This window comes from Corapipo altera, unplaced genomic scaffold (genome assembly GCF_003945725.1).
Source record: "Corapipo altera isolate COAL_440 unplaced genomic scaffold, ASM394572v1 57, whole genome shotgun sequence".
NCBI lineage: Eukaryota > Metazoa > Chordata > Aves > Passeriformes > Pipridae > Corapipo > Corapipo altera.
Genome location: NW_020884905.1, coordinates 1357127 through 1384704, shown reverse-complemented (window position 1 = coordinate 1384704; position 27578 = coordinate 1357127). Strand labels below are relative to the sequence as shown.

The window sequence follows — 27578 nt, the reverse complement described above, 5'->3', positions numbered from 1 at the left end:
AGTCATGCAGAAAAAGGGCAGGGGTGGTTATGTGAACAGACATTACATAAAATTAGCAAGTCTTTCAATCAATTAAGTTGCAATACTGTATATAAGGGCTCATGTAAGAAACTGCACAATCTTACAAGCAATGGGAAGAAACAAGTTCTCCACAGCAACTAACGAATTTGCCAATTGTGAAGTTGTATTAGATGCTGAACAAGCATTTTTTCTTATTCTTGACGAAAAGAAACTGCATTATGAAGTGAAATTATTTTAATATTCAATTTCAGTACTAGTTTGTACAGGAAGGATTTAGATAGCTTTAATTTATAAAACAACATTGACAAAAAAGAGACAATCCATTTTGCTCCCAGGCAAGACTTTTCTAGGTTCTATTTGGTAGTGTTTTCACATTACTAAAAATGACAAAACCTTCTACTGAGATATCTACATCCAAGTTTTAAAACCCCTGTTTATGTGTTCATTGTCACAGGTAAATGAAACAACACACAGTACAGCTCTTGTATTACAGAAAGAACTACCATTGACCTTAATTTAAAAAGCCATCGGTCATGTCTATGTTGAGTGATTTGTCTTCTATAAACTCATGGTATATGAAGGAGTCCCAAAAAACTGAAGTGCTAGACAGGCATGAGATTCCCAGGCTTTTGAGATCAGAGTTCTCTAAAAAACCCACAAACCCACACAACTGGTCCTATGCTTTTTGCCCTTCAGCCTGAGTTGTGACTCATTTCTTCTTAGTCCCCCTTTCCCAATCGGACTAACATGACTTTTTCAGCTTCCAGGAGGAAGGTGGATGATTCAAGTTAGGCTCACTCACAGTCAGCTGCTGCTGATGAAAGGATTAATCTCAGCTCTATAAATGCCCTCATAGATAAATCATACACTTGAACAGCCAGAAAGAAGATCACCAACTACAAACAAACTTGTAGTTTTCTGAATATTGTGTCCCTGCACTGTGGACTTGGGGAGATGGAGGAAGATACAGAAATAGACAGCTTTAGTAAATGGAGAGAACCACCATCTGACCCGCACCTACAAGTATTTTAGAGCTGTCCATCAGGTAGTAGAGAGATGTTGCTGTAACAGTCTATACCAGGTCAGGTCTTACTATTTACTATTCTATCCAATACTTCAACACCTTCATTCCCAGCTAGCTTAGTAGCCCTGGACTGAAAATATATTTTGAGGTGTTGCAACTGAAAATCGATAATTTCCAGTACCAAAAATGAAGACACATGGAAACAAGCTGTTCAGGGCCATAAAACAAATGTAAAGTACTGTACTGCATAGTATATTAAGGGCTTGTTTCCAAGATGCCATTTCAGGAGTGTCCTTTCATACTTAAGCAAACCATGAACCAAAAAGGTTAAACAATATAGTCTCTTTCTGTTCTCTGTACCTAGTTCATATACTTAGACAAACCTTTTGACTAAAAAAAATGCCCTCCCATACTCTTAAAAAATAGAATTGTTATAGAATTCTTTTAGTTTCATCTTCTAGATATGGCAGCTAAGTGACTCTCACTTAACATCAACAGAAGGTGCTTTTCCTGAAGTCATCTTAACTCCTAATGCACATTTCACTCAATAGCACAAATACAACTGCAACATTCCTGAGCAAGTATTTTCACTTCTGTTTATGCATCAATTGGCGTAAATCCATTGTACTCACACAGAAAAGTAATTCAGAAGCCACAAGCAACCAGGGACAATAAAACACAGAAATCCATACACAAAGAGAGGTTCTTCCTGTTTGAGTTTTGGATAAGTACAACTGGGTTTAATACACTTATGTTGCAAATGCTTTCTCTTTATGGTTGAGAAGCACTGAGTGGGACGAGATGGAAAAGTATTCTGAGTGAGGCAGATGGTAGTTTTACCAAAGGACTGAAGTTCCCACGCTCCTATGTTTGTCATGGAAGTATACTGCTCTTAGAGCAGAGAGAGCATTTCTTGCTTTTAACTGTTGTGTATTTAGTTCATGCCTCAATCTGCATTTGTGACCTTTTTTTCCACTGCGTTCTGTATTTTGGTTTTGGGGTTTTTTTAATGCACAAAACTATCACAAGCAGGAAGTAGTCACATCATATATCACACAGAGAACAGATATGACAAAACCCAGATCAATCTTTCCAGATTCCCCAGTAATATTTACAAAAGGTTTAGGGAACTGGTGATCAAGACACTTTCAGCACATCTTCTCAGTCTTCTTAAACTATAAGCTTCAATCAAGTTAACTACTGTGCTTAAAAAAAAAAAAAGACTTCATTCCTTACTCAGGCAAAAATTCCCATTAAAAGTCCTGCCAGAAGACAGCTTTTGTAGGACTGCAGCATCCTTCTATAGATTTGAATTCCAGATCTCCCTAACACCAAGCATGACACACACGTGCAATTTTTCTTCAATTACATCTTCAGGGAGGTGTTGAGAGAAAAGTTGTAGTAGAAACCATTTTTTTCATATTTTTCATCTGTGCAGTATTTCATCACAAAATTCTCCATTACTTATTTCATGTTTTGTTGACTGCTATCAGAAAGGCAACAAGGAATACTATATTTCCACAGACATAGATGGTTAACACAACCTGTTTAAACAGATGACCCTGCAAGAAAAGGGGAAAAAGTCATAGAACTGTCAGTCTTTTTATTGGTTTAAACAATCATCCCATTTCACAAAAGTTATTTACCAAATTGTGACTCACCTCTGCTTCTGCAGATGTTAATGACTGCAATATCTGTACTCTGTCATCCTCTATCACTTCAACTGTTCGTGGGAAGGAAAAAAGAAGTCTGCTTTAAAGAGGAAGGGGGGGTTCATTTTTATACCACAGAAGTCTGTGACAGTCTTGCACAGCATCAAGTCTGAAAAAGGACCTGGAAGCTGCATTTGACACTTCATGCACTGTGCTATCATACTTACAGTACAAGAGAAAAATTATTCTGAGTCTGACCTACAAAAAGTAAATTCTGGACACTGAAGTGGAAAAACATTGTCTCTTTTGCTAGACTGAATAACCAAAACACTGAGTTTTAAGTTAATATCCTTTCCTTTTACACGTTAAGATAACTAGAATTCATTAAGAAGTATTTTTCATTAGCCAACATCAGAAAATTCATTGTCCAAACATTTCTCTATTTCTAGGAAGTAATTACTGCAGTTAAATCTAAATTCACGTGTTTTATAATCACTCCTATTCCACTTGCCACCTTACACAGCCTCTTAATTACACCTCTTCAATTCTGCAGATGTCTCATCTTTGACTTAGATACAGGTCATTTACATGCGCAGTCATCTCCTCTCTGTGACACCAGCCAATGAAGATAACAATTCCAATAAAAGTACTACCTGTCTCTTCACTAGACACACTAGTCAGGATTTCACCTTCATTCCCCATTCACTCAAAAGTGCAAGTATCTAAGCCCAAGTTTCTGATCATTCTGTTCATACAATAACAGCCATTCATAGCAGCAATTTGTCAACAATAAAATGCAGACTAAATCTGTGACTTAGCCTAGACTTAACATACATCCCCTGGGATCAAAATTGCCAACAATGACAGATTCTTGGAAGACACTTATGCATTTCAGTCTGCCCCTATGAACTGTAGTTTGAGAGATGAGAGGCTACTATTGAAAAAGGCACAAACCATTTTTCAAGACAAAAGTGTTCCAGAAAAATGGGGGTTATTTCCATATTAGTTTGTACAGAAGATATAACACTATTACCCAAAAGTTACTCCTTTTCAGCTTCCAAATTAGAGGCCAAAGAGCACCTCCTGAAATTCAATCCACACTGTTACATTTTTTATGCTCAGAGAACAAAGTGACAACAAGAGTTGTTGTGGGTTTGTACCTTTACGTATGAGACAATAGCTGTGTATTTCCAGAAGAACATCAGTACCAACATGCCAAGCTACAAAGCCAATCATTGTATAGGTGTCCCATGTGTCTGGCAGGTCAAGGGCTGGTAGATCCATTCCCAAGAACATAGTCACCACTAGTCAGTAAAAACAAAACAAAAAGATGCTAAGAATGCTGTGCCAGGCCACTTCTAAAGCACTCTCAATGCTTTTGGCAATAGATTTCCCATGAATTGCTTACAACTGCTAGAGGAATGAGGTTAAAGGAGTTCATGCAGCTGAAAGTTTTTTGGTTTGTTGTTTTGTTTGGGTTTTTGTTGTTGTTGGTTTTGGTTTTTTTTCTGTTGGGGGGTGGGGGCTTATGTTTTCTTGGTAGTGTGAGGGGCAAGACAGGAAGAAAAGGAAAAGGCCAAGACAGTGCACTAAGTAGGTTGAAAACTAACACATTACAGTCACAAATGCTACCATTTGTGACTTCCAGCAAGACCACAGCACCACACTATTTGTGCTTAAGCTGCCTGTGGAAACCTGTCTCTATTACTAGAATTAAATCCAGCTTCTGGTTCAATAAGTGAGACTTCCCTCTCCCATTAAATAACATTGAACTATGCTACTGTAAGAACATTACCCTCAAATCTTCCAAGATCAAAAGAAATTACTGAAGATAAGAACAGGTTCTCATTACAGAGATATTTCAAGTTTGTCAGTAATTTCTTTAGTTTTAAACAGCCACCTTTTCCTCTCTGAAAGTGGTACCCAAAGGTCACTTTTAACTCACGCGGGAGATGGCCAGCAAGGAAAAGAATCTTCACACATGCCTGGACTGAATGTCCATAGATGTTTTAGACCAGCAATAGGCCAGACAATGAACAAAATTGCTTTAAATCAGTTAAATGCAAGTTAAAACTATCATTTCTACTCACCAGCTAATATTCTAGCTGTTGTACCAGTACTCCAGTGAAACCAGTTAAACAATTGCCTCCTACAAAACAATTAGACACATTTTATTGATTACATAATTGGGGGAGGGAGGAGGAAATCAAAAAAATATTTTTACCTACTTTAAAGTTGTAAAAGCTTTTCATTGTAAAAAGAATTTGTAAAGAAACAGGCAAGTTTAATTCCTGTGGCTGTAGCTTGATGAGTTAGTTGTACCTTGGTGCATGACGAGATGGTCTGAAACCTGCCATGAGTGGCTGAAAGATCATCAAAGCCATCACAGCACAGCCGAGATAGGGATGAAAACCTGCTTGCTAAACAGAGAGGACACTTTTTAAAATATCATACCTATATAAGCATAGAGAAAAAATACCAAAAGGTTGAAAATTGTATTTATTCTTTTATTAGTAAGTTACAATGGTGGAGCAACACTGGCAGAGGCAACAGGACACAGTAAGCCGTCCTGCAGCCAGATGGATATCGTTTACCTTGGCAGCACACACATCAGTATGTCAGCCCGGGGCTTGTCCCACCTTTTTGCTGTACTGAGAAATTCTACAAGCTGAAGAGCAGAGTAATATGACTGCAGAAGCTATGCTCTAAGCTCTTCAGCTTTGATTCTGTGTCTTCAGGAGAGGCCTATTTTTTTAACTCCTCCCAGCATGGTCTCCGTTCTCACCCTGTCTATTCTAATATTAATCCTAAAACACTTATTCAATTTCCCTAGCTCCTAGTTCATATCTGTGACCACATTATCCCATCTTGAATTCAGATAATCTCTAAATTTTCCAATTTCTGGTGTCACCTTGTACCAAATATAATACAGATGAGAGCAACAGGTATATAATCTCTATCTACTGCTCCAGGCTAAGTTTATCACTGGATACAGTTACTCACATCTAAATTCATAAAAACACTGATTTCCAGGTTTACCACACTAATGTCATCATCACTCCCCTCCCAAATTCAAGCTCTCCAAGGAAATATGAAGACCAAAATAATATATAAAGAAATCATGAGCAAGGAATTTATTTGGGAGAAAGAAAAAGGAAGGAAAGCACTGTCATTTTTCAACTGCAGGTAAAGGAAACAACATTCCTCTTTTGTGTTGCTAGGATTTGAAACCAGCCTACTTAAGAACACCTTTCACAGCAATTTGCTTGGAAACAGTCATAATGTGTTAGTGATCAGTGGACCTCTTTCTCATTCATTTGGTCCCATCTTTGTATTTGAGTTAAGACAAAAGCACACACTTACTTGGCTCCAACCTCCTCGGTAAATGAAAGGCAACACAAAAGAAACGCTTGTAAGCAAGACTGTGGTCAACATAAGCATACGATGCACCTAGAAAAGTTAAGTTTGCTTTAAGAAACTCTACAGTTTTCCTAATACATCACTGAAAGACATTAAACAGACATCAGTTAAAGATGTTCTTGGTACCCTCTTTAGACTTTGCTTTTACTAGTAAAGTAGATGAACTGATTCATAATTGTTTCATTTTATAAAATCAAAGAAAGATGTAAATCACACCATGTTTAGTCTCCTATTTCTTGAATTTAGTAGGTTTATAGTTCAGCTTACAATAACGCTAGAAAACACAGCTAGAGATATGGGTATTTGGCCCACCTGAAACCACATCTCCTTTCCAAACAGGAATGAATGAGCCCAGACAGGTTTGAAGAATCGTGCAACAATAACACCAATACTAACTGTGGTGATCCAAGCAACAAACATTAGTGCTCCTGAAAATTGAGGGGGAAAAAAACAAGGTAAATTAGTAACTTAAGAGCATTTGAATACAACTTAAAACACTATGTAATAGTTCAGTCCCTATACATATGCTCAGAATTAACCAGTGAGTAAAAAACTTACCACCTGGTTCAGACTACAGCCTTACAGCATTTATCTTGCTAGAGGGCAGAAGCATCCATGTAAAAGATAATCATACTATGCCCACACAGCTCAAACTGTTCCATACAAACTGCACATTTCATACATGCTAATACAGTCCCTGCATACTGGTGATAGACACCATTCTGTCACCAACTCAGATGTCAGAGGATGAAAGATGACATTCCTACAATCTGTGAGAAATAAATGAGTGACTCTCATGGACCTGTGTTAAAGTCCAGTACTGTGAGAGAGAAAATTGCCATTAACTTCAGTGACTTCAGACAGCCAGTTGAGTGGTTTCTCATTTCAAGTAGAACTAAGCAAATAATGCAGTTAGAACAACCTGAACCAGAGAGTAAGAGGTAAAGAGAAACAAGTCCTAATCATAAATTTTAGGGAAAAGGCAAAGGCAAGTTCATTTTCCAGGGTAGAAAGAAAAAATGCTGCTCTTGAAATGAAAAATTATAACTTCACTCTGCCACCACAGAAGTGGATCTTGCTAGCCAACATGAATGCCAGAAAAACAAGAGGAAATAGCTACTCTGCAATAACTCTACAGTCTCAGGAAGTCTAGAGCTGGAAGACAAAACTAGAAGCTGCAGCTTACCATGAGCCTTGATAAGTCGTGGGGACCGGGAGCCTCCAACATCCTGAGGAGGACCCGTGACATTGTACAGTCTGTTGGTGATCAGGGGCTGACGACGATGTTTGTATATTAGTCCACCTAAGCAGTGACAGAGTGGTTTATTTATTGCTAATGAAAGCCACTGCACCTGTAAGTGTGCCCATTCCTTATTCATGAATGTTGTGACCATTGAGCATAATTGTACAAACTAAATTTTTGACACACAATACACTAAGAACCTAAGATGTCATCTAAGGTATCTTGCACACTTAATGTACAAGAACCAACCCACCACTCTACAGGAAATATCTTTCTCCTCCACATGCACAAGACATGAATAATAATTCCCTTAGATGCTAGTCTCTATTTAAAAAAAAAAAAAAAAACAAAAAAAAACAAAACAACAAAAAACCCAATGTGTCCAGTTCTCAAGAAGCTACCAATTCCTAGCATCAAGTGAGCACACAACAACACATATATGAGTAAGTTTACAACTTCAAAAAGCAAACTCATGATCCAGAAAGGTAGTAAAGGTGCCTGGATTAAGGTCCTCAAACTTGGGAACCTTAGTTCAGACACTAGTTCTCAGTTAAACCATATCTTACAGAAGGGTTACTAACTCATTTAGAGCTGTTTAAAGAAAAGCAACCACATGTAAGTCAAAGTTTACCTTCACTAGCTTCCCCATCTGCCAGAAAGATGTAGTAACTGGCATCCAGATTAAATCTCTCTTTATATGCAGGAAGATGAATACTCCTTCTGAAAGAACACTGAAGAATACCATCCACAAGCCTCCATGACACATCTTCAAGGGCATTCTGTGAAACAGCAGATACTTAATACCCAGTGTTTTCAGACTGGCAGAGTAATAGGCTTAAAAGTAACCCTGAAAGAGTTACTTAAAAGTAATCCTGCACAAGAATGTCACTGCTGCACAAACAATATCAATGACCTGAGGAGGAGGAATCTCTCTTCCATGCCAGTAAGTCAATACAGCAACATAGGGGTTGGACTTATTATCACCAATTTTTCCAGCTTATGATCTCCTCTTCCCTTTCAACCTTTAATCTAAGATATATCAATTGCAACTGCAGCTCTAGCAAAGGGATAGAGTAATAATAGGTAGAGGTTCTCAATACAGTAAGCTGCCACCATGTGACTTATTTTTACAAATTAAAATGTAGACTTCTTAAGTTAACATTTACTAGAAAGTAAGTCCAACCAATCTCACCTTAACAAACTATGGATCCACCTTAATATTTGCATCTGCTGTGCAAAATAAAAGCACAAAGAAACACTATACCTTACTTCAAAACTACATTTGTGGAAGGGTCTTAGTTGTTTACAAATGTACCTCTGAATCCAAGAGAGGACGACTTCGTCCCGTCAGATGGGCAGTGCTCACGTGAACACGGTGGTCTTCATTAATGCACAGGTACACATCATCACCACCCTGAAGAGTTTAAAAGAAAAATACATATAGCTGAATGAAAAACACCACTGGCAGTCTCCAAAAGCTCTTTGATTTAATATAGGCACAGCAAGACCTCAGACAGATTTCTGTAGTTATCAAGCTATTACTTCCCATCTTTCAAACACATCAGCATTATTACAGAGGAACCACATTAAGTCCAACAGATGACATAGAAACACACATTATAATTTGGACATCCCTCCCTTCCAAACTAACAGACATATTATCAGAAGTTTCTTTAATTATTTAGAATTTACTGAATTAACTAGGTAAGACAGAGATGAATGTTGATGTTATTTAAAAATCCACTTCAGTTACATGATGCTTTTCTTCACAGTTGTAAAGACAAAGTGTTATTAAGAACCAAGTGTTCCTGCACTAGGGATATGAATATAAACACCATCTCCTTTGTGCAACAAGGAGTTTATGGATTATGCATTTGTCAACAGCATCATCCCTTTACTTTAACATCAATTTGAAAAAGGACCTTTAAACATTGAAGATTGAATGGATTTATTTCTATACAAACAACCATCAAAATCAAATGGTTTTCAGAATAACAACTCAGCTTCTAATAGGTGAGGGGTTTTGGCTAGGTAACAAAGAAAGAATTAACCAGTAATTTCAGTCAACAGACAGGCTGGATTCTGCCATAGCAGATATCCATAGGGAAATTCTACTGCAATTAGTCAGTCCTGAGCTAAAACTGAATATCCACTATAAAAGGAAACTTCTGTTTTAGCACTGTGGGAGAGTCACACTTCATCTGACATGTAACATTATCTCCATTTTCCATATGTATGTTTTAGTAGAGTACCATTCAAACTTTACTGAATTCACAAAAGGAACTATGGAAATAGATTAGAAACTCACCATCCACTGGTCATGGGACAATGCAAATGCTAAATAGCCTTCACTTGGACCACTCATTTCAATAAATACTGAACTCTCCTCTTTTTGGAAGGATAGAAAAAAACAGGAAGCACTTTCAGGATCACAGTTTGAAGGGTTCCTAACGCAGAACTTCATACTTCCACAGTCCGAGGCACTAAACTAGATAATTAAGGAAACAAACAAATCAAACAATGAGAGTTTCCCTCCTCTCCCACCCTTTCTACCCATTCTAGAAAAAGTATACAAGGAACAACAAAAAAAAGTGACATCTGTCTCTACACACCAATCTCTTAACCCATGTCTACAAGTGTCCTAGGACAAGTAAAATGATGATGAATTCCAAGTTGTACTTTTACTCAAGCTGAACTTCTGCCTTAAAGACATTACAGTAGAATAACTTTGAAAAGGTGGTAAAAATTTCAGAGAAATTTCCTTTAATTTAATATTTAGAGAGGTAATATCAGCTGTAGGATAAGGAAGCTTTGTGTTTCCTTTTCAAAGTATAAACTCCACTGATACACACTGAAAAAAATACATGGATTAAAAGTCACAGTTATCCTGGATCAAACAGTGATGCTTTCTCAATGCATTCAAAAATCAGTAATAGAAGTCAGTAACACAGACAAACTCCCAGGAAGAAGGTTTCTGAGCCTGCAGTTGCTAAATAGGAAACTGTTGGTCAAGACAGTCTTTCCCATCTCTCTTCACAGTTATGCATAATATTTTCTTATCATTAAGTTCTAAATATTCTATCTACCTTTTGACCTGTGTGCAGCATGAGAACATTTAACCCTCAGAAGTTCAGGCTACTCAACTAACACAAGAGGGTAGCTGGTTACATTCTTAGTCTGAGATACCAAAGTTACTCATCTCTCCTTTTCTGTCAAGAGCCTGTATCAATGTAATCATGTTAGATTCCATTAATCATAAGCACTAAAGATAGATTTATTTATCATTACTTACTGGCTTTGATAAGTGGGAAACTGGGTATGAAGTTGACACAGCCTCTGAAGTTGCATGCAAAGGTGTTGTTGGGGACAGCACATCAGGCTGAGAAACAATGGGACCTGGAATCTTCACCCAGAAAGTCCTGTATTTCTTGACAACTGTGGCTCTTAAACACAACTCTCAGTCATTACTGTATACATCAACAGCCAGTTGCTACTTTAAAAAGGAAAAGCTTCTATAGTTCATACAACTTATTTGTAGAACCCTCATCTTTATGTAGGCCTCTACCATTTTAGGGATTGAAGTAGGAAAATATCTTAAACGTCAGTAGAAAAAGAATTTTAAAACATAATACTGCATGCTGCTGTGGGTATAAGAAACATTCATGCCCACAGCATAGATTACAACTTCAGAGTTGCATTGCATTTGTTGTTGTTCACATTTGTATACCCCTCTGTTGTAACAGAGGGGTATACAAATGATTTGGTTAGATATAAGCAAAGAAAGAAGATTCTTAACACTGTACATTACAGGCACAAGAAGTGAGAAGTTATCTAGAAATACTCAAGAAGTCATCCTCCAAATTCCCTTCTACTCTCCCTAAAAAAAAACCAAACAAACCAACCAACCAAACAAAAAAAACCAACAAAACAAACAAACAAAAAAAAACAAACAAAAAAAATCCCACGAAGTAATCACCTGCAAGCTCTCCCTAGAGAACAAGTGTCTGTATTAATGCAGGCTCTGCAGCAAGCAAGGGATGTTGACTTTTCAGGCCATTGGTCCAAGGGTACTTTTTCAGTTGCTGGTCAATATATGACACAAACAATGGTACAGTTTTACCTTGTTTGCATTTTAATAAACTAGAACTGACACTAGATTTACTTACAGAAACTGTACATGTTTTGGTGCATCTCCAGGAGCAATCCAATAAACTTTCATGTGTTTCTTTTTTGTTTTACTTGTCTGACTGACAGCTGAATTCTGAAAACACACACATGTCAAGAGTTACCACCACAGATATGCACTAAAGAGATGCTAATTAACACAGTCAGCACAGATTGCAGTTAAATCCTAAAGAGACACTGCACAACCCCAGTGCAACTGGTTTTCCCCAGTCAGTCATGATCAACTCAGACGAAGTGCACCACTGCAACTTTCATACACTGACAGACTTCAGGGCTAAAAGGAACAACTTTCAACCCAGAAGACCCCAGCAATGAGACAAAGGCTGCTGCAGCACTTACGCAAAAATGGTGGGGTTTTGATAGCAAAACATTTTGACAGTTTTTTGACAGTAAGAGGATGAAGAGACAGTGCAGTGACTACAGAGAGAACAGAACTAATATTCCAGAGGACAAAACCTGGAAGTAAGTCTTGGGATCAAATAATTTTTTAGACAAAATAAACAGATCAGACACAGCACTAAGTCCTCTGAGCACAGAGGGCACCACCCAGATATCCCCACGGCTTTACAGCACTGATGAATACATCGAGCGCCAGTGGGGGACAGGTGATAGAAGTGGAGAGAAAAAAAGTACATCTAGGCATATTAAGAACTTTGTCCACACCAGCTCAGATGACACTGTACATGTTCATGAATTTCACACATGTTGCTGAAACACTAGTCAGAGTTCATCTCTCTTGCACATGAAGCAAATCCATTTATCTAAAACAGATCTAGCCTGTTACTGAGAAGGCTCCACTAACCAGTAAATGACAGAGCAATACTAAAGATAATAGCCTAGTGTTTGGCCAGGTTGGAAGGGGTTCTCAGCAACCTGGAATAGTGGAAGGTGCCCCTGCCCACAGCAGGGGGTTGGAACTCAATAATCTTCAAGGTCCCCATCCAACCTAAACCACCCTATGAAATAGTGTTTGTTTACCGCAATAATGGCCCTAAGCTTTCCTTACTCTAAGACATTTTCTCTGTCTTTAACAAGTATGAAAAAGCAAAATAGACCATGCTATCCTCCTTTTAATATTAGGAACACGCTACATTCATTATGCACAAATACAAATTATGTTACTCACTCCAACAAGTTGCAGTGAGTCTGCCTCTATACTCCAAGTTGGACCAATTTCCGAAAGACTTACTAAGCTCAAATAAAGTCACGTAGTTTAGCTCTGTCCTGTCACATAGTCTAATACAAACACAGTGTCTCAAGGCTCATTTTAGGTCACTAGACTATACCTTGGTACGACCACACGTCAGAAGCTGAGAAAGTCTCCGATCAACTAACATGAAAGAACCAACTGCAGGGCCATCCAGGTGTTCTGCATCCCGGGCTTGTATGAAAAATCCTTCAAAATCTGGTCCAGACAGACTAACTGAGGCAAGAAGAAAAATAAAAGTAAGTCGAAATGTTCTCCAAAGGAAGAAGGAAATATTTCAACAATAACTGCCAGATGCTCATTGTACAAGTACTGAATGATGGTTAATAGATCATCTAAAGAACATTCAATTGCTTAGATAAATCTAGTATAGCTAACTGAGTAAAGACATCTACAACACAAAGAAACAGTAAATCAAACTCTTCAGCTCTAACTGACCTTCCATGTTGTCCCCTGGTTTAAATTCAGTCCCATTCACTGTGATGGTGTGCTCAGGTGACAGTTGTGGAGAGCCACCATGACAGGGTACCATGCTAGTGCAGGCTGCTCTTACTTTTCCATTTGGATAGCCACCCACAGGTGCACAGAAGCAAACAAACATCCAAACAGCAACAGCAAGACCAGGTGGATCCATCTATATAAAATACGATTTACAGGCATTTAAATACAACAAGTATTTATATTACAGGTCACAGCTCGTCTTTGGAAGTCAGTTGAATACAAAAATAAAAAAAAGTTAAAAAAAAAAGCATTTGTGAGAAAGCATCATTTCCAGTTGCTGAATAACTTCTGCTTCTGATAACTGCCAGACTTTGCAAGAATTTTTCAGGCCATCAAGAATAGAGGTGTAGAAGGATCCCTCCATCCAGAAGGATGGATTATTTCCCTCTGTGCATTTTGACACCACTTTTAAAGTGTCTTTTGCCTATCCCTCTCCTATTCTTTCTCAAAAAAAAAAGTCAAATCTCTTAAACATCTGCGCAGGACAGATGGGTCTTAAAACTTGTTTCACAAATATATAACGGTCAAAAGTATTGAGGAACTATATGGTTAGTATGAAACCCACTCTTTTATTAATCATAGCTCCAATTTTGCATCATTAAAGGCTCCCTTTCTTTTTCCACAATCCGTGTCTATTTCTTCACATATGACAAATAATTCCCCAGTAATAAGTTCTTCTTTCTGTAGAGAAACTAAAGTTGCCAAGTGTCAGAAATAAGTTTTATATATGCAAGATGGAGAAACTGGTATGAAAATTTCAGCAAAGAAATGTGTATGTTTACTGCAGACAAGCACAAGACTTTTCCTTTGAACTCTTCCCTTTTGGATATTGGACCTCCAGACAATTAGTCAAACAATATCATTGCTGGTCACACTCTTGTTAAGGGAACAGCACGTATGAAAAACATGTGGAGTAGTAGAACTACAGATCCTAACACAGGATGAACCCCTGATCCCTGATCCCATCACAATGTTTTGCTCAGTCAGAATGTTTTCATAAAAGCTGTGGCAATTGTTTTATTACTCAGTTACATGCAGGGTTTACAGATTTACAGTTACTGTGGTTTTACAGAACACCTTCACCAACAAAAAAAAAGCATTTCCATGTCCAAAGGGCCAGGAGAACAGAGATGAACTTTCTTTCAATCCTAAGGCACAAGAAAAGGCTATCTAGCGAAACATAGACACAGAACTCTGCCTTCTGGAAGAGCCATGCCCATTTTGCACCAAGTGATAAGAAGTATCAGGTTATGCAGTTCCCTGACAGCGCACATGGACCTGAAGATAGGAAACACATTGAGCCATTTCGGTCTGAACTCTAGAGACCTAAAAAGCAGCCAAAGGAAGACAAGGCAAGTCATGATTCTTACACAATAAGAGTCATCAACTCTTCCAAAGTTCTCATACATTTGGTGCTAAAAATCCACAATATCCAAGGGAATGCTACATTTGTACTTCAACTTAAGAGCTCCTCCACAACTTTAAACTGGTAAATAGAAGAAAATCAGAGGCAGGAGAGGTTTGAACAATTAGCTTTCAGGAACCAGAAAATAAAAACCCAACACTCAACTCCTCCTCCTAAATATTCAAGATAACATTACGATCATATCTTTAACATCTACTTAAAGTGAACTTTTCTTTCTAGTTCCAATACTCTGCAAACTGTCACAAGTTTACATCAAAGTGATTTTACTCACAAGTTAAAAACCGTACAGAAATCTAAGAACTAAGGTTCAGTACAATTATATGTACCAGAGAAATCTTCAAAACAAAGTTTCTGTAAGAAGAGATAAGGCTGCATATTGCAGAGACAAGAAAAATAGTAGGCTAGAATTCTGTTTTAACTAGCAAAGGATGTGGTAGAGATTTAAAGTGAAACAAGAAATATTCTTCGGCAGACTTAACTAACTCAAAAGCTGACAGATGAGAAAGATTAAGTAAAGATTAATAGAATAAAAAAAAAGATCAGAACCTGAAAGCAATTAAGGTTTGTAATAAGCAAACACAATGAACTGCTGAATATTTAACTTTTTTCTTGCTATTACCCTTTGCAGAAAAAACAGATGAAGACAACTAGATCTCTCAACTACATACATAAGTACAACTCTGATAGAAAAGCATCAGGATTAATGGCATGGAAAGGATTTGTTACAGAAAGGTTAGATTTAGGAAAGCAGAAGTGTGACATGTGAATCATTCTTAGCCTTACCACAAAAGAAAAAATCCCTTTTAAAGATTAAAGTAAAAGCAACTCTCCATCTGTAACGAAAAGGACCTGAGTGACTGATAAAAAGCTATCATATCTTACAGAACTAATTCATTCTACTATTCTACTCCTTTTAGAAACTTGTCTAAAATTAAAAAAAAAAAAAAAAACCAAACCAAACAGTTAATTTGCTTTCTAATAAAGAAGAATCAGCAGATCCCTGCAAGATCATCTTCACTAGATAAGGACATAAAAAACTGAGTCAAAATCACCACGTGTAGATTTAAAATAAGAATCTACATTAACTCAAGTTTGAGGTGTGTGAGCTGTCAAACAGGTGGCTGTTACCTACAGCATTTGAAAATACTCTCCATTTGCATTGTAATTTACTATAAATTTTAGATTTGCCCATCTTGACAGAATTGGCTTGCAAGTATTAAAAGCTTTGGCCATAATGATTTATTTATAACCCTTTGAAACAACTAATTTGTGAGAGCCAATAGGAATTAGCAGACTGCAAAGCTCCCTGTAGTAAAGAGGAATAGGAATAACTGACATTAGGACTGAAGCATGAAGAGGTTAAAAATCAAAAGCTAAATGCAGTATTTTTCAACTGGCAATTCTCTAGTACTTCTTGTTAATTTACTATCATTCAAACAGTCTGGAAGAACAGGGCATTGAAGGATTTGTGCACTATCCAGTGACTTGTTTTCCAAGATAAATGCATTACACTGAAATGCTCATGTTAACCAAGATCCTTAGAGCACATGTAATCCAGTTCCTCTGTCCTGCCTGCATGCCAGCTGCACATCCCGTGGTAGCATCAGTAAATGCCCCAGTCAAGGTTACAAATGTGTGCTACAGAGCATATTAGCTCTGTAGTCAGAACACAGTCACATACCACTGACTGTTGATTTTACTTAGTTTGTACCATACACAGATTTTTCAGTATGTTCTATGTGACCAAAGACAGCATAAGACCCAGAAGTCTTCTCTCTACAGATACTATCACATACCACACCATTACAGTATAAGAGAGTTATTCAGAGCACTGTTTCATACCTTTATTTAGAATGGGAAAAAAAATACTTCAATACTCATTAGTTTGAAGCAAATGTGTTACTTTCCTCATCCTCCCTTCTTAAATCTTCAGTATACTACATAATCCATGCCCCCAGCAGGAAAGAAAGCTTCAGAACAAGTTTTTTCAACGAAACTTCATAATTACTTGTGATTCTAATGGTGTTTCAAATATGTCACTCTTGGGGTAGAGAGAGGGAGAGAATTATGTACTTGAAGCTATTTATCATACAGTCCTCTAATTAATAAAAAGCCCAAACCATAGTGCGATAGCCATCTTCTTCCATACCAAAATTAGGTGGGAATCATTTCACAATATTTAGTATACATGGGAGCTTATTCTCCTGATTATATCTCACCATCTTAGAGTAACTGGATTTGGATAAATGGAGAGCATAAGTTACTCCCTTCCTGTGTTCAAAACAACTCCTACAGTCCCTGCAGCTACCAACAGCTAAGAAAGCCTGGTAGCCTAATGGCTCATGAGTACAATACTCACACTTAGGACTCCTCACAGAAGTTATCTTCTTTCAGTTGTTTTACTTTATTAGCTGCAGAGTGTGAAATTTAAAACTAGCTTCAGAGAAGAAGAGATGAAAGGGTGGGCAAGGTACAAAAACCACCACAGCCAGAACTTTTCTTCTGAGCACCATCAGACAAGAGGGAAAGCAAAAAGGAAAAAGTCATCTGAAGGAGAATAAGCTATATTAATATAAGGGGCCAGTGACATGTCTCTTTAGAAATATACTCTTACAAAGCAAAAGCAGACAGACTCGCTGTCCAAGTCACCCTCCCTCCGAATTCATGAAAAGAGTTTAACTAAGCAGGAGAAGTCAACTCAAAGGTGGTCACATCACAACAGTTGGACTAAGCAAGGGCAGAAAACAAGTAGTGTTCACATTCCTAATAACTCATTACTTTTAAAATACAAAACCACATTCACGCCCACATGATGACAAAATATACACACCTCAGCCTTCTGTCCTTTCTACTCAGGAAATATTAAAAGAGAACTTCAAGCATTCCATCCTTCAAAATTACTTTTTTGTAACAGTTTGAGTGTAGGTACTTACCTTACAGTCAGTCCTTCTGTTACAGCAACCAAGTCTGAGTAAAATTGCCATTGGCTCTCTACTCATAGTAGAACAACTTCTATTACATTATAATCTCTTCCATTTGGCTTGCATCTAACAGTATGAACTTTTATTGTATCCAGGAAGCTTGCCTGAAAAAAGAAACAATACGCACACACAAAAAGAAAGATGACTTATATGAGTGTTCTTACTCCAGGCACACATTATACAGCTGTCCAAGCTGAGCCCTTAAGACAGAACACTTCAGCTGAAATGTATGAAGTTGTAATTAAGCACCGACCCTGCAGATCATTTGCTCTGTCAAACATGTACTTCCACAGATCTCAAAGAGTTTCACATTAAATAATTAATTGTATTCTAGTGCAGCTAAGGGGAGAAAAACCTACAAACAACTTTTGATACCTTCTTCCTCAAAATATTAGTTGACAGAAATTTGCAGCATGATTTTAAAGTTCATTCTGCATTTACTCCCAGTCAAAGAGACACTTTCTTTTAGAAGAGGAATAAACAACCTTATGAAGAAATATGGTAAGTTCACCTTTTTCCCATATATCTCACCAAGAATGAACAAAAGGCAAGGATTTTGCCCTGTTCAGTTGTTTACTTTCATTATTTTAGTTGGGCAGTTTCTCTGCATACAATTTTTAAGGCCCCTTGCAAACTTTTATCTATATGAAGAACCTAAACTTGGAGGATGACCTGAAAATGACACCGTTTGTTACCCCAACAAGTAAATTCAACTACAGCATCAGCACACTTACTGTCACGGTTATCATACAGCCATCTCCTATGTATGTAAGTGAAGAAATAAAATAAGAAAGTAATATTCACATAACATCAAGAAGCAAACAAGATGCAAGAAGAATATACTTGGTGTGGCTTCCAGTTAAGATAAGCCACCTTTATTCATTAAGGCACACAGGCTTAGGAGTTTTCTCTAAAGCAATTCAAAAATGCTTGCATGAAAAGCAGCAGCTACAAGGTGCTTTAAAAGCTTCACTAGATTTTACTTCGCTTCATACCTGCTGCAGATATCCTAAGTAAATACACTTTTCAAAAAGGCTGCAGTATCCACACTTTGAGCACTCACAGGCGTCAGTGTAACCAAAGCGCTCCGGCGCTACAGCAGCTCGTCAGCCCCGACCGCCCTCGCTCCAGGGAGCCCCACTCTCCTCTCCGGCACTGCTCCCACGGGGATGGGCGGGGGAAGGTGGGGATGGTCCAGCCGACCCCCTGCTCTGTTCGGGCCTCTCCCCGATGCAGAGGCGCCCTTTCTGCCCGCGCTGTGGGCGGGGCGGGGCCCGCGGGGGCGCGGGCGGGGCCGCGGATTCGCCCGGGGAGCCGCGAACGCTCCGTGTGCTCGCCCGAAGCGCTGCCCGCTGTGGACATCCAGAACCAGCGCCTTGGGAAACGTGTCAGGGCTCCTGATTTCTTTGCAGCCTCCGGATGCTGGGGGTCTGGGTGGCCGTCCTGATTTTGCAACTGCAGTCTTGCCCCATGGGCTTTACTGGGGGATTGTCCTTGTCAAAGCTTGCAGGGCTCATCTGCGCTGCTGTTCGTGTGACGAGAGGTGCTCCCATACACAGGCTTGCGAAATCAGGTTTTTCTTATCAAGAAAGCAAATAAATACTGGCTGTAACTGGGGCTTTGCTGGCAGAAACTGCAGCTGGTTACACAGGCTTCTCTGACTTCTGCTTTGTTTTAATCAAAGTCCTCAAGTGTTCACAAAGTGGCACAAAAGACAATTACTTAATAAAAATCCAGTGGGAATTTTGCCCTTCCAAAACATAGAAATGTTGTGTTTGTGTTAACAAACATCTTGACTGGAGGCTTCCAGTAATTCAGTTATTTATTAGTAGTTCTGAGAAGTTCTAGTGACCTTAAAACCAGTGACCTTAAATTAGTAATATTTTCCAAAAAAATTTCTATCTACTAAAATATAGCAGATAGAAATGCTCTATTAGTGTTCTATTGTTTTCTCAGTTTCTATAAAAGCAGCACTGACCTTACAGGTACCCTGTAATAACACATTATAAGACATATTTAATGTGAAATCTTACAAGATGTATTTAATGGACCACTTTGCCTAATTGGATAGATGATTTTACTGTTATACTTGTATTATCTTGCTCATAGAAGTCACTGGAAAGCTGAGATCTCAGTGTATTGCAACTGAAGAAACATAACACATAAGCAAGAGCTTAAAGTTAAATATGGATATTTCCCCCTGGCTGAGGAAAAAAAATAATTCTATTTACAACTGCCTTCATAAAGTTCCCTTATATGAAAGAGTTCGATAAAATTGTAGGCCTAAGTACATACATGCTTTGCTAAGTGCTTGTGTGTTTCTAACTAATTTATGCTAATTAAAAAAGCTTTCCTTGTAGATACATCATTAGTAAGAGAAATAATAACATAAACACATCTACAGTAAGGAAACTGGTGACCAGAGGGACCAATATTCTTGACAATATTTAGGTTCATAACTTTCACAGATTACAGTGTAATTAATATACAAATGTTTTTAAGATCTTATTATAGGGTCTTGGCTCATTGACAGAATGGGGCGTACAGGTCTGAAAAATTGTAATAAATATAAGTTTATATGGAAGTAATTTCCTCATTAAGACCCACAAGGATGAAAATGCAACCTACAATTATGTTAGAAATGGCAATCAGAGTTTAAGAAAAAAAATCATTTATCTGTGAAAGCTAAAGTGGGTAAGGGAGGGAACACTGTTTTGATTCTCATTGTATAGCTTCTCTTACTTCAGGAGGTATTCGCTATTGCCAAAGGGCTGTGAAGCAACAGAACCAGAAAAAAAATTACTCTTTAACTACTGAGTACAAGTACTCATACTCCTTCTGCACAGGCAATCATCAGTGTGTCTGGAAGGGCTCTTTTCAAACATACCAGTCTCCTTAAAAATAAAAAAAATAAAATCAACAGTTCTACAGCCTTAATGAAAATGTTTCTATGAAAGGGTACTGCATACTAATTTGTTAAGTGTCATATCCAATATGTATCAAGGAAATAAAATGCATTAGGATATACAAACTACAAAAAAGTCCAGAGCTGCATTTTCTTTGTAAAGTGTACTGCAATTGTGTGTTCTTAATAATTCTGTATTTATTGCAAAGCACAAGTCCCTAGCTTAACGAAATGAGGTAGAGACAGAGGGCTGGGGGTTGGTTTTGAATCTTCCTGTGGGCCTGAAGAGAGATAAAGATATGTAACCTACTATTGACCTATGACAGAGGATGACCATGTCAAGTGGCAAATCAACACAACATCTAACATGAAAAGAAGCTGATGACTTTTTTTTTGCATAGTTTGTTAACAGGGCCTTAAGGAAGTAAGTGAAAGCTCATAATTTTGAAAGCAATGGCAATTTCATAAAGGAGACTTTATGCCAAGTATATAAAGGGGAATTTCTGTTGCTTAAGAACTGAGGAAACAAGTAAAATACATATAATTTTGGAAATTAACTATTGGGCAGTGCAATATTTATTTTTTAAGCCCAAAGCAATATGGAAAACAATAAGCCATTGAAGCTAGATCTGAAGAGAACCCATGTTACTATGTGGTTCCTTGTAATCAACTTTCCACTTAGGTATTAAGCTAACTATACAGCAAAACTGTGTTATTTTACTGTGGTATTTTAGAAGGTCAGACCTTGGTCAAGTTTCATATATGTGTGCACTGGGCTCCATGTTACTGGCAAGGGTATCACCATAAAACATCATTTGAGTTCAAATCAAGTGATGTGCAAAAAGGCTGCATCCCTATCAGACTGTTTTGATGATGGATAACTTGGATCTGAGCATTTTTTGTTACTAGTGTTATTTATTTTGAAATGCTGACGTGTTTGAAAAAGCGCATTTGGGTTTTGCTGAATACATGCTGGATACTAGTCTTCCTCTGAAGATAACAGTCCTGGTACCCACATTTATTCACCTCCATGTTGCACATCTTACACTTATGAGGCTAGGTTTCAGAATATTTCAAGCTTTTCATTATTATTGTCTTAGCTAAATATGTATTAGGAATTAATAACAATAATGTCATCTTAGGAAGAATTCTTCCTACCAAATCAATTTGTATATGATGATGTTTTTTCCCTCCAAAGTGAGGGGAGTGTTGAACCATTGAAACAATCCTGACCATCTAAAAGGAAATAAATTATGATAAAGTCACAATATAGGATATTTTTCTCCCTAATTAATCAGTTCTTTTCCCTTGAGCTTTGGCACTGTTTCATACTTACCTGTTTTACCAACTGTCTTAAGCTACAAGCTAGATAAATAAATGTGTTCCCCTGATGTCCAGAAATATCCCTTTCATGTATGCTTTTTTTTTTTTTTGTTCTTATTCCTGTTGATTAATCAGCCCCTTCTACTTTCATTAATTTGGGGGTCTTTTTATGTCACACATAAAAATTCCGACTTGGAAACGTATATATACAAAAATACTTGTTTACCGAGAGGTAAAACGTATTTTACAGTTTTCAGTCAATGACTGTAACAAACCACCTGGTGGCAGTAGCCACTCAGTAAAATAAGGTTTGCCACTCGACTGCAGAGATAACTACTTTCTTTCTGTATCTCTCGTCTGACACAGTAACAGCTGAAGTAGGCGCACCATAGCTTTTCACCAAAATACGTATCCACCTTGATATAAACAGATTAAAAACAACACAAAAAAAACCTTCCTTGCTAATATGAAATCAGATAATTAATATTGGTTCCCTCATATCAGTTAAAGCCAGGTCTATGTTGGTGTTCTGATACAATGATGGACAACCTGTCACTTTTGTGAGAGAGCCTCAATTCAATGCACAACACGAGTGAATCAATGGATAAAAGACTGCAGTGAAATCATTTCACGCACTTCAAGGTATGTGGGCCAATGCTTTATCAGATGCACACTATGAAGTTTTAGCTGATAAAAGTACTGAATTGTTAACTTTATTGAGTTTTCTGCATTTTTTTAACCTTCTTGTGATGCTTTTTAAAATCATTAACTGTATTATATTAGTGAGATGTGATAAGTTCCTATTGTTCTGTTTTACAGGGAGCAAAGACCTTGCTGGCAAAGGCATTGACCTGTAAGTGCTTCAGTTTAAGGCACTTTAGACCTGATTACAGAATTCATAATGTGACAATGAGATTAATTGAAATCTTGTACAGTGCTGTTTCACACACTTATCAGTTTCTCTGCCAGCCAATCTCAATTCCACCTTTGCCCCACAGCTTTTTTCCTCTTCCCTTTCTCTTGGACTAGGAACTGATTTTCCTATTCTTTTTCATCTCATCTCAGAGGTCTTTTCACAGACAACCCGTTTCCAGTCTTTCAGCTTTTCTCAGCAGCTCTTAATTTGACTCCTTCATGGCTTCTAAATGCATTCCTTGTTCAGACACAGTGTATCTGTGGGTTTTGCAGTTGCTCTAAGTTCAAGCACAAGCACGAGCAATCCTGCTGTAGGGATGATGCGTGATGCACAATGCTGTTGTTTTAGCCACATGCTTGTTAGTACATGCCCAGTGCCCCTGCAGGGGAGCCATGTGGTGATGTTTGAGTACACTTGGCATGAATGGCTTCAGGGATTTTAGCTCTCACTTTTGGCAAGTTTCACCTAAATATTTGCAGATACCTTCAAAAGCTAAAAAACTGGTCAGACCACAACAGAGCTGGTAAAAGGCATATCCAATGTGGGAGAGTTGTGAATAAGTGAGAGAAGATTGTTTCATAGCAGTTTTCAAGTCCTGTAAGCAGCAATCCTTGCTTGGCAAGCACAGGGGAATATCATGCAAGGTGTGAAGTGACTCAGTCCAGACACACTATGGAAAGCTGCCTCCTGCACAGTCAGGTTAGTACATAGTCACTGTGCAAGTCAGTACCCCCAAGGAAGTTCCAAATTTTGGGGGAACCTGTTGCACAGCACCTGCGGCGACTGAACAAATATATCACTGACATTCCCAGAAGCAAAATTCCAAATCTGCACTATTGTACGGACACTAATTCCTCCACCAACAAGAATCCAACTGGGACGAAGAGGTGAGATTTTAGGATGATTATTCATAGTAATCACAGCATATCTCACTAGTGTTTAATGGAACAATTCACAGCAAGATAAAAGTGCTCATAGTGGGTCAGCACACTGGTATGATATTTTCTCCTTCTACAATAAAAATTGGCCCAGTATACCTGAATTTATTTTATACTTAACTAAGTTAAGTGGTACAAGAGTACCATTCAGACACTTAGTTTTAAATTTTGTTTGCCAAGTCACCACATTTGCAGATTATTAATATCAAATTAATCTTATGCTGTTAGCTAAAGCACAGTCAAACATATCTTAAGCAATAATGTGAAAAGCAACATTTTATATGGACCTCTATAAAGATACATGCATTGAGTTTTATGATTTTCTGTTAAAAATTAAACTCCATTAAAAATTAACTTTATATGGAAGTTAAAGTAAAGCATTGATTGTTTGAGGCCACACAGTAAGAAAATGTCAAGCTGGGATTAAAAACTAACCAAAAATGTTTCTGCAATCCAAAAATTCATGATGACACCAGGTTAATCTTTGAAAGATCAAACCAACACTGCCAAGTAACTACAGGAAAGGTCAGTAAGAGCAAACTGAATGGGTTAGTGTCCTAGACTGTCCATCTTATTTGATTTCTTACTTATTTTTATTCTTACATTTTTATTCCAGTCTACTATTTATTCACTGCCTATCCTGCTATTGCAATCTGTTTAGCTATTTAGAAGAGATTTTAAAAAATAAGTTACAGCTGATTACTGTTCTCACCAATGTTTTCACTCAATACTAGATTTTAATGTCAAAGAACATATATAAATTCCTGCTGGGTACATAATTGTCTAAGAACAGCACTTGTTTTCAGTCACTGCATAGCAAAGATCTAACTCTTAGAAAAGACTGCAGTTTAATCAAATTGCAGACATACGGTTTTAAAGAAAAGGAGTTTTCGTTCAGGTTTGCATTTCTGGTTGAGATCTCCCCATTAGAAAACAAACACTCGACAGAAGATTCAAAACCTCTTAAGCTTTCTATTGTTTGAACAATAACACAGTGTTAATTCATGAATTGACAGGGCATGAGTGTAGAGCATTGAGAAAAAATGTGCTATCACTTTAAATTTTAAAAAGTCTTGTATCTCCTGTATACAGACTGAAAGAATCTGCTTTTAATTTTAGTTAGCTGTCCAGTTACATTCTCTCTGTTCTAGTTGGCTTTTATCGTTATTGGGAACACTTTTTCTGTTATTAAAAATAAAAAATTATTACCATCATGTAAGTACTCCAAGTGTGGGCACTTTACAGTCATAACCTTTAAAACAGGCGCAAGTGATCTGACATCAGTGTGATCTGACACCCGCTGAACAGGTCCTCAAAGTGTGTTGACACCACTGCCAGGATAACTGTTCTTTAACACTGTGTTGTAAAACAGAAGGCAGGAGGGGAGAAGGACTAGGAAGGTGTATGTAAAAGGAGCAAGGGATTATGGTATGAATACATTTGAAAAAGCTGCAAAATTATTTCCTGATAATAACTTTGATATGATATGCACTCTTATTCTGAAGCAACTCTTGATCATTTCCTGCTGTGGTATATCATATCACACACTGAGAAACTGCAAACTGAAGATAAAATGGTGCTGTGAAAACCACCCTTTAGATACCAGTGTAGCAAATGTCACGCACACTTGCTTTTGGCTGTGTCCTTGACAAAATCTGCAATGCTCAGTGGTAGCACTTGTGCACTGATGTTCCCACATACAGAAAACCTGCTCGATTTAAATCTGCTAAACTAACACAGACCCTAAGTCTGTAAGGGATGTGCCAGCATAAGAGATGATGCTGATGGAGAAAGGGTTAGAGCAGTCTGCTCTGCTTTCTTGATCAAACTTCATCAAGAGACCTGCAATATTCATTACCTGTGTAATAATATTTTTTTTATATTGAACTGAATGCCAATGAAATTATATGGTTCCAATTATTAAGTAACTTAACAGTACCTAGGGAACTTTTTTGCTGTGTAGTGGATCAAGTTCTTCATTTACACTGTTGACATCTGGTTTAGCTACAGTCACAAATTATGGTCAAAATAACTGATTCAGGATTGGTTTCCTAATGAATTTTGTCCAAGACACTTAAAAATCCTTTTTCGTAAACTCAGATAGATTTCAAAACCTGTCTCAATGTATAGCATAGAGGAGATGTGGCAGTGCAAACCTAGTAATTAGGGTAGGGTGAGTTTCCTTATTGAGTAGTAAAATCAAAAGAGCCACATTTTAGAACTTAATAGCAGCGGTGAAATTCCCTTCATAACACCCTTTTGTGTTTTTCTTGCTCTTCAAAAAGTATTCAGCATCCACTTTTGGGTAACTATTTATGCAAAGGACTTGGCCACATGGGCATTATTTGCTCTCCCTCTCTTAGAGCTGTTCTGTGTAAGCAGGTCATGAAATTCCTAAATCCCATTCCATTTGCAGTACATGACAGAACAACTGCAAGCCTGGAGGAAGGACCACTTGTGCCAGGCTCTGTGACAGACCAACCTCAGAGTCACAAAGCCTTCTGAGGACACCAGCAAAAAGATGGTCCAGGTCCTTTCTTCCTTTCTAGGACACATCAAATTCAGAGGAAGCAGTCAGCATACCAGGAGAGTCAGGATTCTATTGGGTGCAATTCTGTATACAAATACAGACCAGCAAGCTGAGCAAAGAATTAAGGAGCTACGAAAGACAAGGACAATGGGAGAATCCTACTAGGCCCTAGGAAATATTCATGTAAAGTATCTCAGATTAGAAGTACCACATTTAAATCATATTTGAATGAACCTCACTGAGGCAAATGTTAGGGAACTGCACTCACAGGGGAGCTTTTACTATGAATTTTTCCCTAATATTGTCAGGGGCATACAAGTTGACATATTCACCTACACCAACACGAAAACCTTTCTCAATAATACCAAAAAACGTGAACTGTAACGATGAACAGTCAGATTTCTTACACTGTTCACAGGGAGAAGCAGGTGAAGGGAAAAAGAAAGAAAAAGAAAGAAAAATAGCTACCAAAAGATAAAAAACCTCTGTCAGAAATGGATTGGCAGTGTTTCCATGAATATCAAGGCCTTTGAACTGTCCCTAAATGCACTGTAATTGGATGAACTTTGAACTGTCCCTAAATGCATTGCAATTGCATGAACACAATGTGGTAAAACACAGTTATGAGGGTATGCATGGGGTGACTGGAAGTAAATGGTTTAAACCTAAATGTTTTTGCAGACTGCTTTCAGTTCTATGAAATATACAACCTCTAATAAGAAAAACAAACAAACTAACAAACAGCTCAGTATAACATAGTGACTGTAATTTGAGAAGCACTTTTTTTAAAAAATGTATTTCTGGGCAATAAAAATAGACTGACCTTCCAAAGATGCAAGGCCGACCTTTACACTGGGGTGCAGTTAATGACTCCGGTGGTGAGAGGCCTGGAGAAACTGTTCCAGGTGTTCTGCAATATAAAACAATGGTAATGCTTTATACAGTATGCTGCAAAGTAAGGGATGGGGGCATGTTTTGGTGTTGTCTTTTTTTTTAGAAAAACTACGCTACCTCTTGGTCAAAGACACATCCACGGAGTTTGTAGTCTTGTCCACACACTATATATAGCGCTTAAACCCTGGCTGACATCATGTTTTTCCCGCGGCGCAGCCTATCAGCACGGAGCCGGCCGCGCGGCGCGGTGTGCCGGCCCCGGGGCGGCCCGGCGGGAGCGCTGAGAGCCCGGCGGTCACGGCAAGGAGCGGCTGGGCCAGGAGGCGTCAAGCGGGACACTCCAGGCAGCCTTTAGAGCCACCGCGTCCTCAGCGGAGCGCCCGGTGAGTCACACAGAGCTCCGGCTCCAGGT

The 27578-nt window shown here is 38.1% G+C and overlaps 1 protein-coding gene across 3 annotated transcripts; it reads right to left on the bottom strand.

The window, feature by feature from the left end:
- Nucleotides 1-284: 284 nt before the first annotated feature.
- Nucleotides 285-27410, bottom strand: FRRS1 (ferric chelate reductase 1). Of its 3 annotated transcripts, XM_027651548.1 has the most exons (18): nt 27284-27410; nt 27096-27182; nt 17613-17764; nt 13191-13386; nt 12832-12968; nt 11527-11621; nt 10653-10803; nt 9669-9848; nt 8676-8774; nt 7992-8139; nt 7304-7420; nt 6430-6545; nt 6061-6147; nt 5020-5117; nt 4788-4846; nt 3858-4001; nt 2707-2768; nt 285-2607 (listed from the first exon to the last, which is right to left on the bottom strand). In XM_027651548.1, the coding sequence occupies exons 3-18, from the start codon at nt 17676-17678 to the stop codon at nt 2515-2517; spliced, it is 1848 nt and encodes a 615-aa protein (XP_027507349.1). In that variant the 5' UTR covers nt 17679-17764; nt 27096-27182; nt 27284-27410; the 3' UTR covers nt 285-2514. The 3 variants fall into 3 exon arrangements, with proteins under 3 accessions (XP_027507349.1, XP_027507350.1, XP_027507351.1); XM_027651549.1 differs by lacking the exons at nt 27096-27182; nt 27284-27410 and adding an exon at nt 18656-18880; XM_027651550.1 differs by lacking the exons at nt 27096-27182; nt 27284-27410 and adding an exon at nt 18724-18880.
- Nucleotides 27411-27578: the final 168 nt, after the last annotated feature.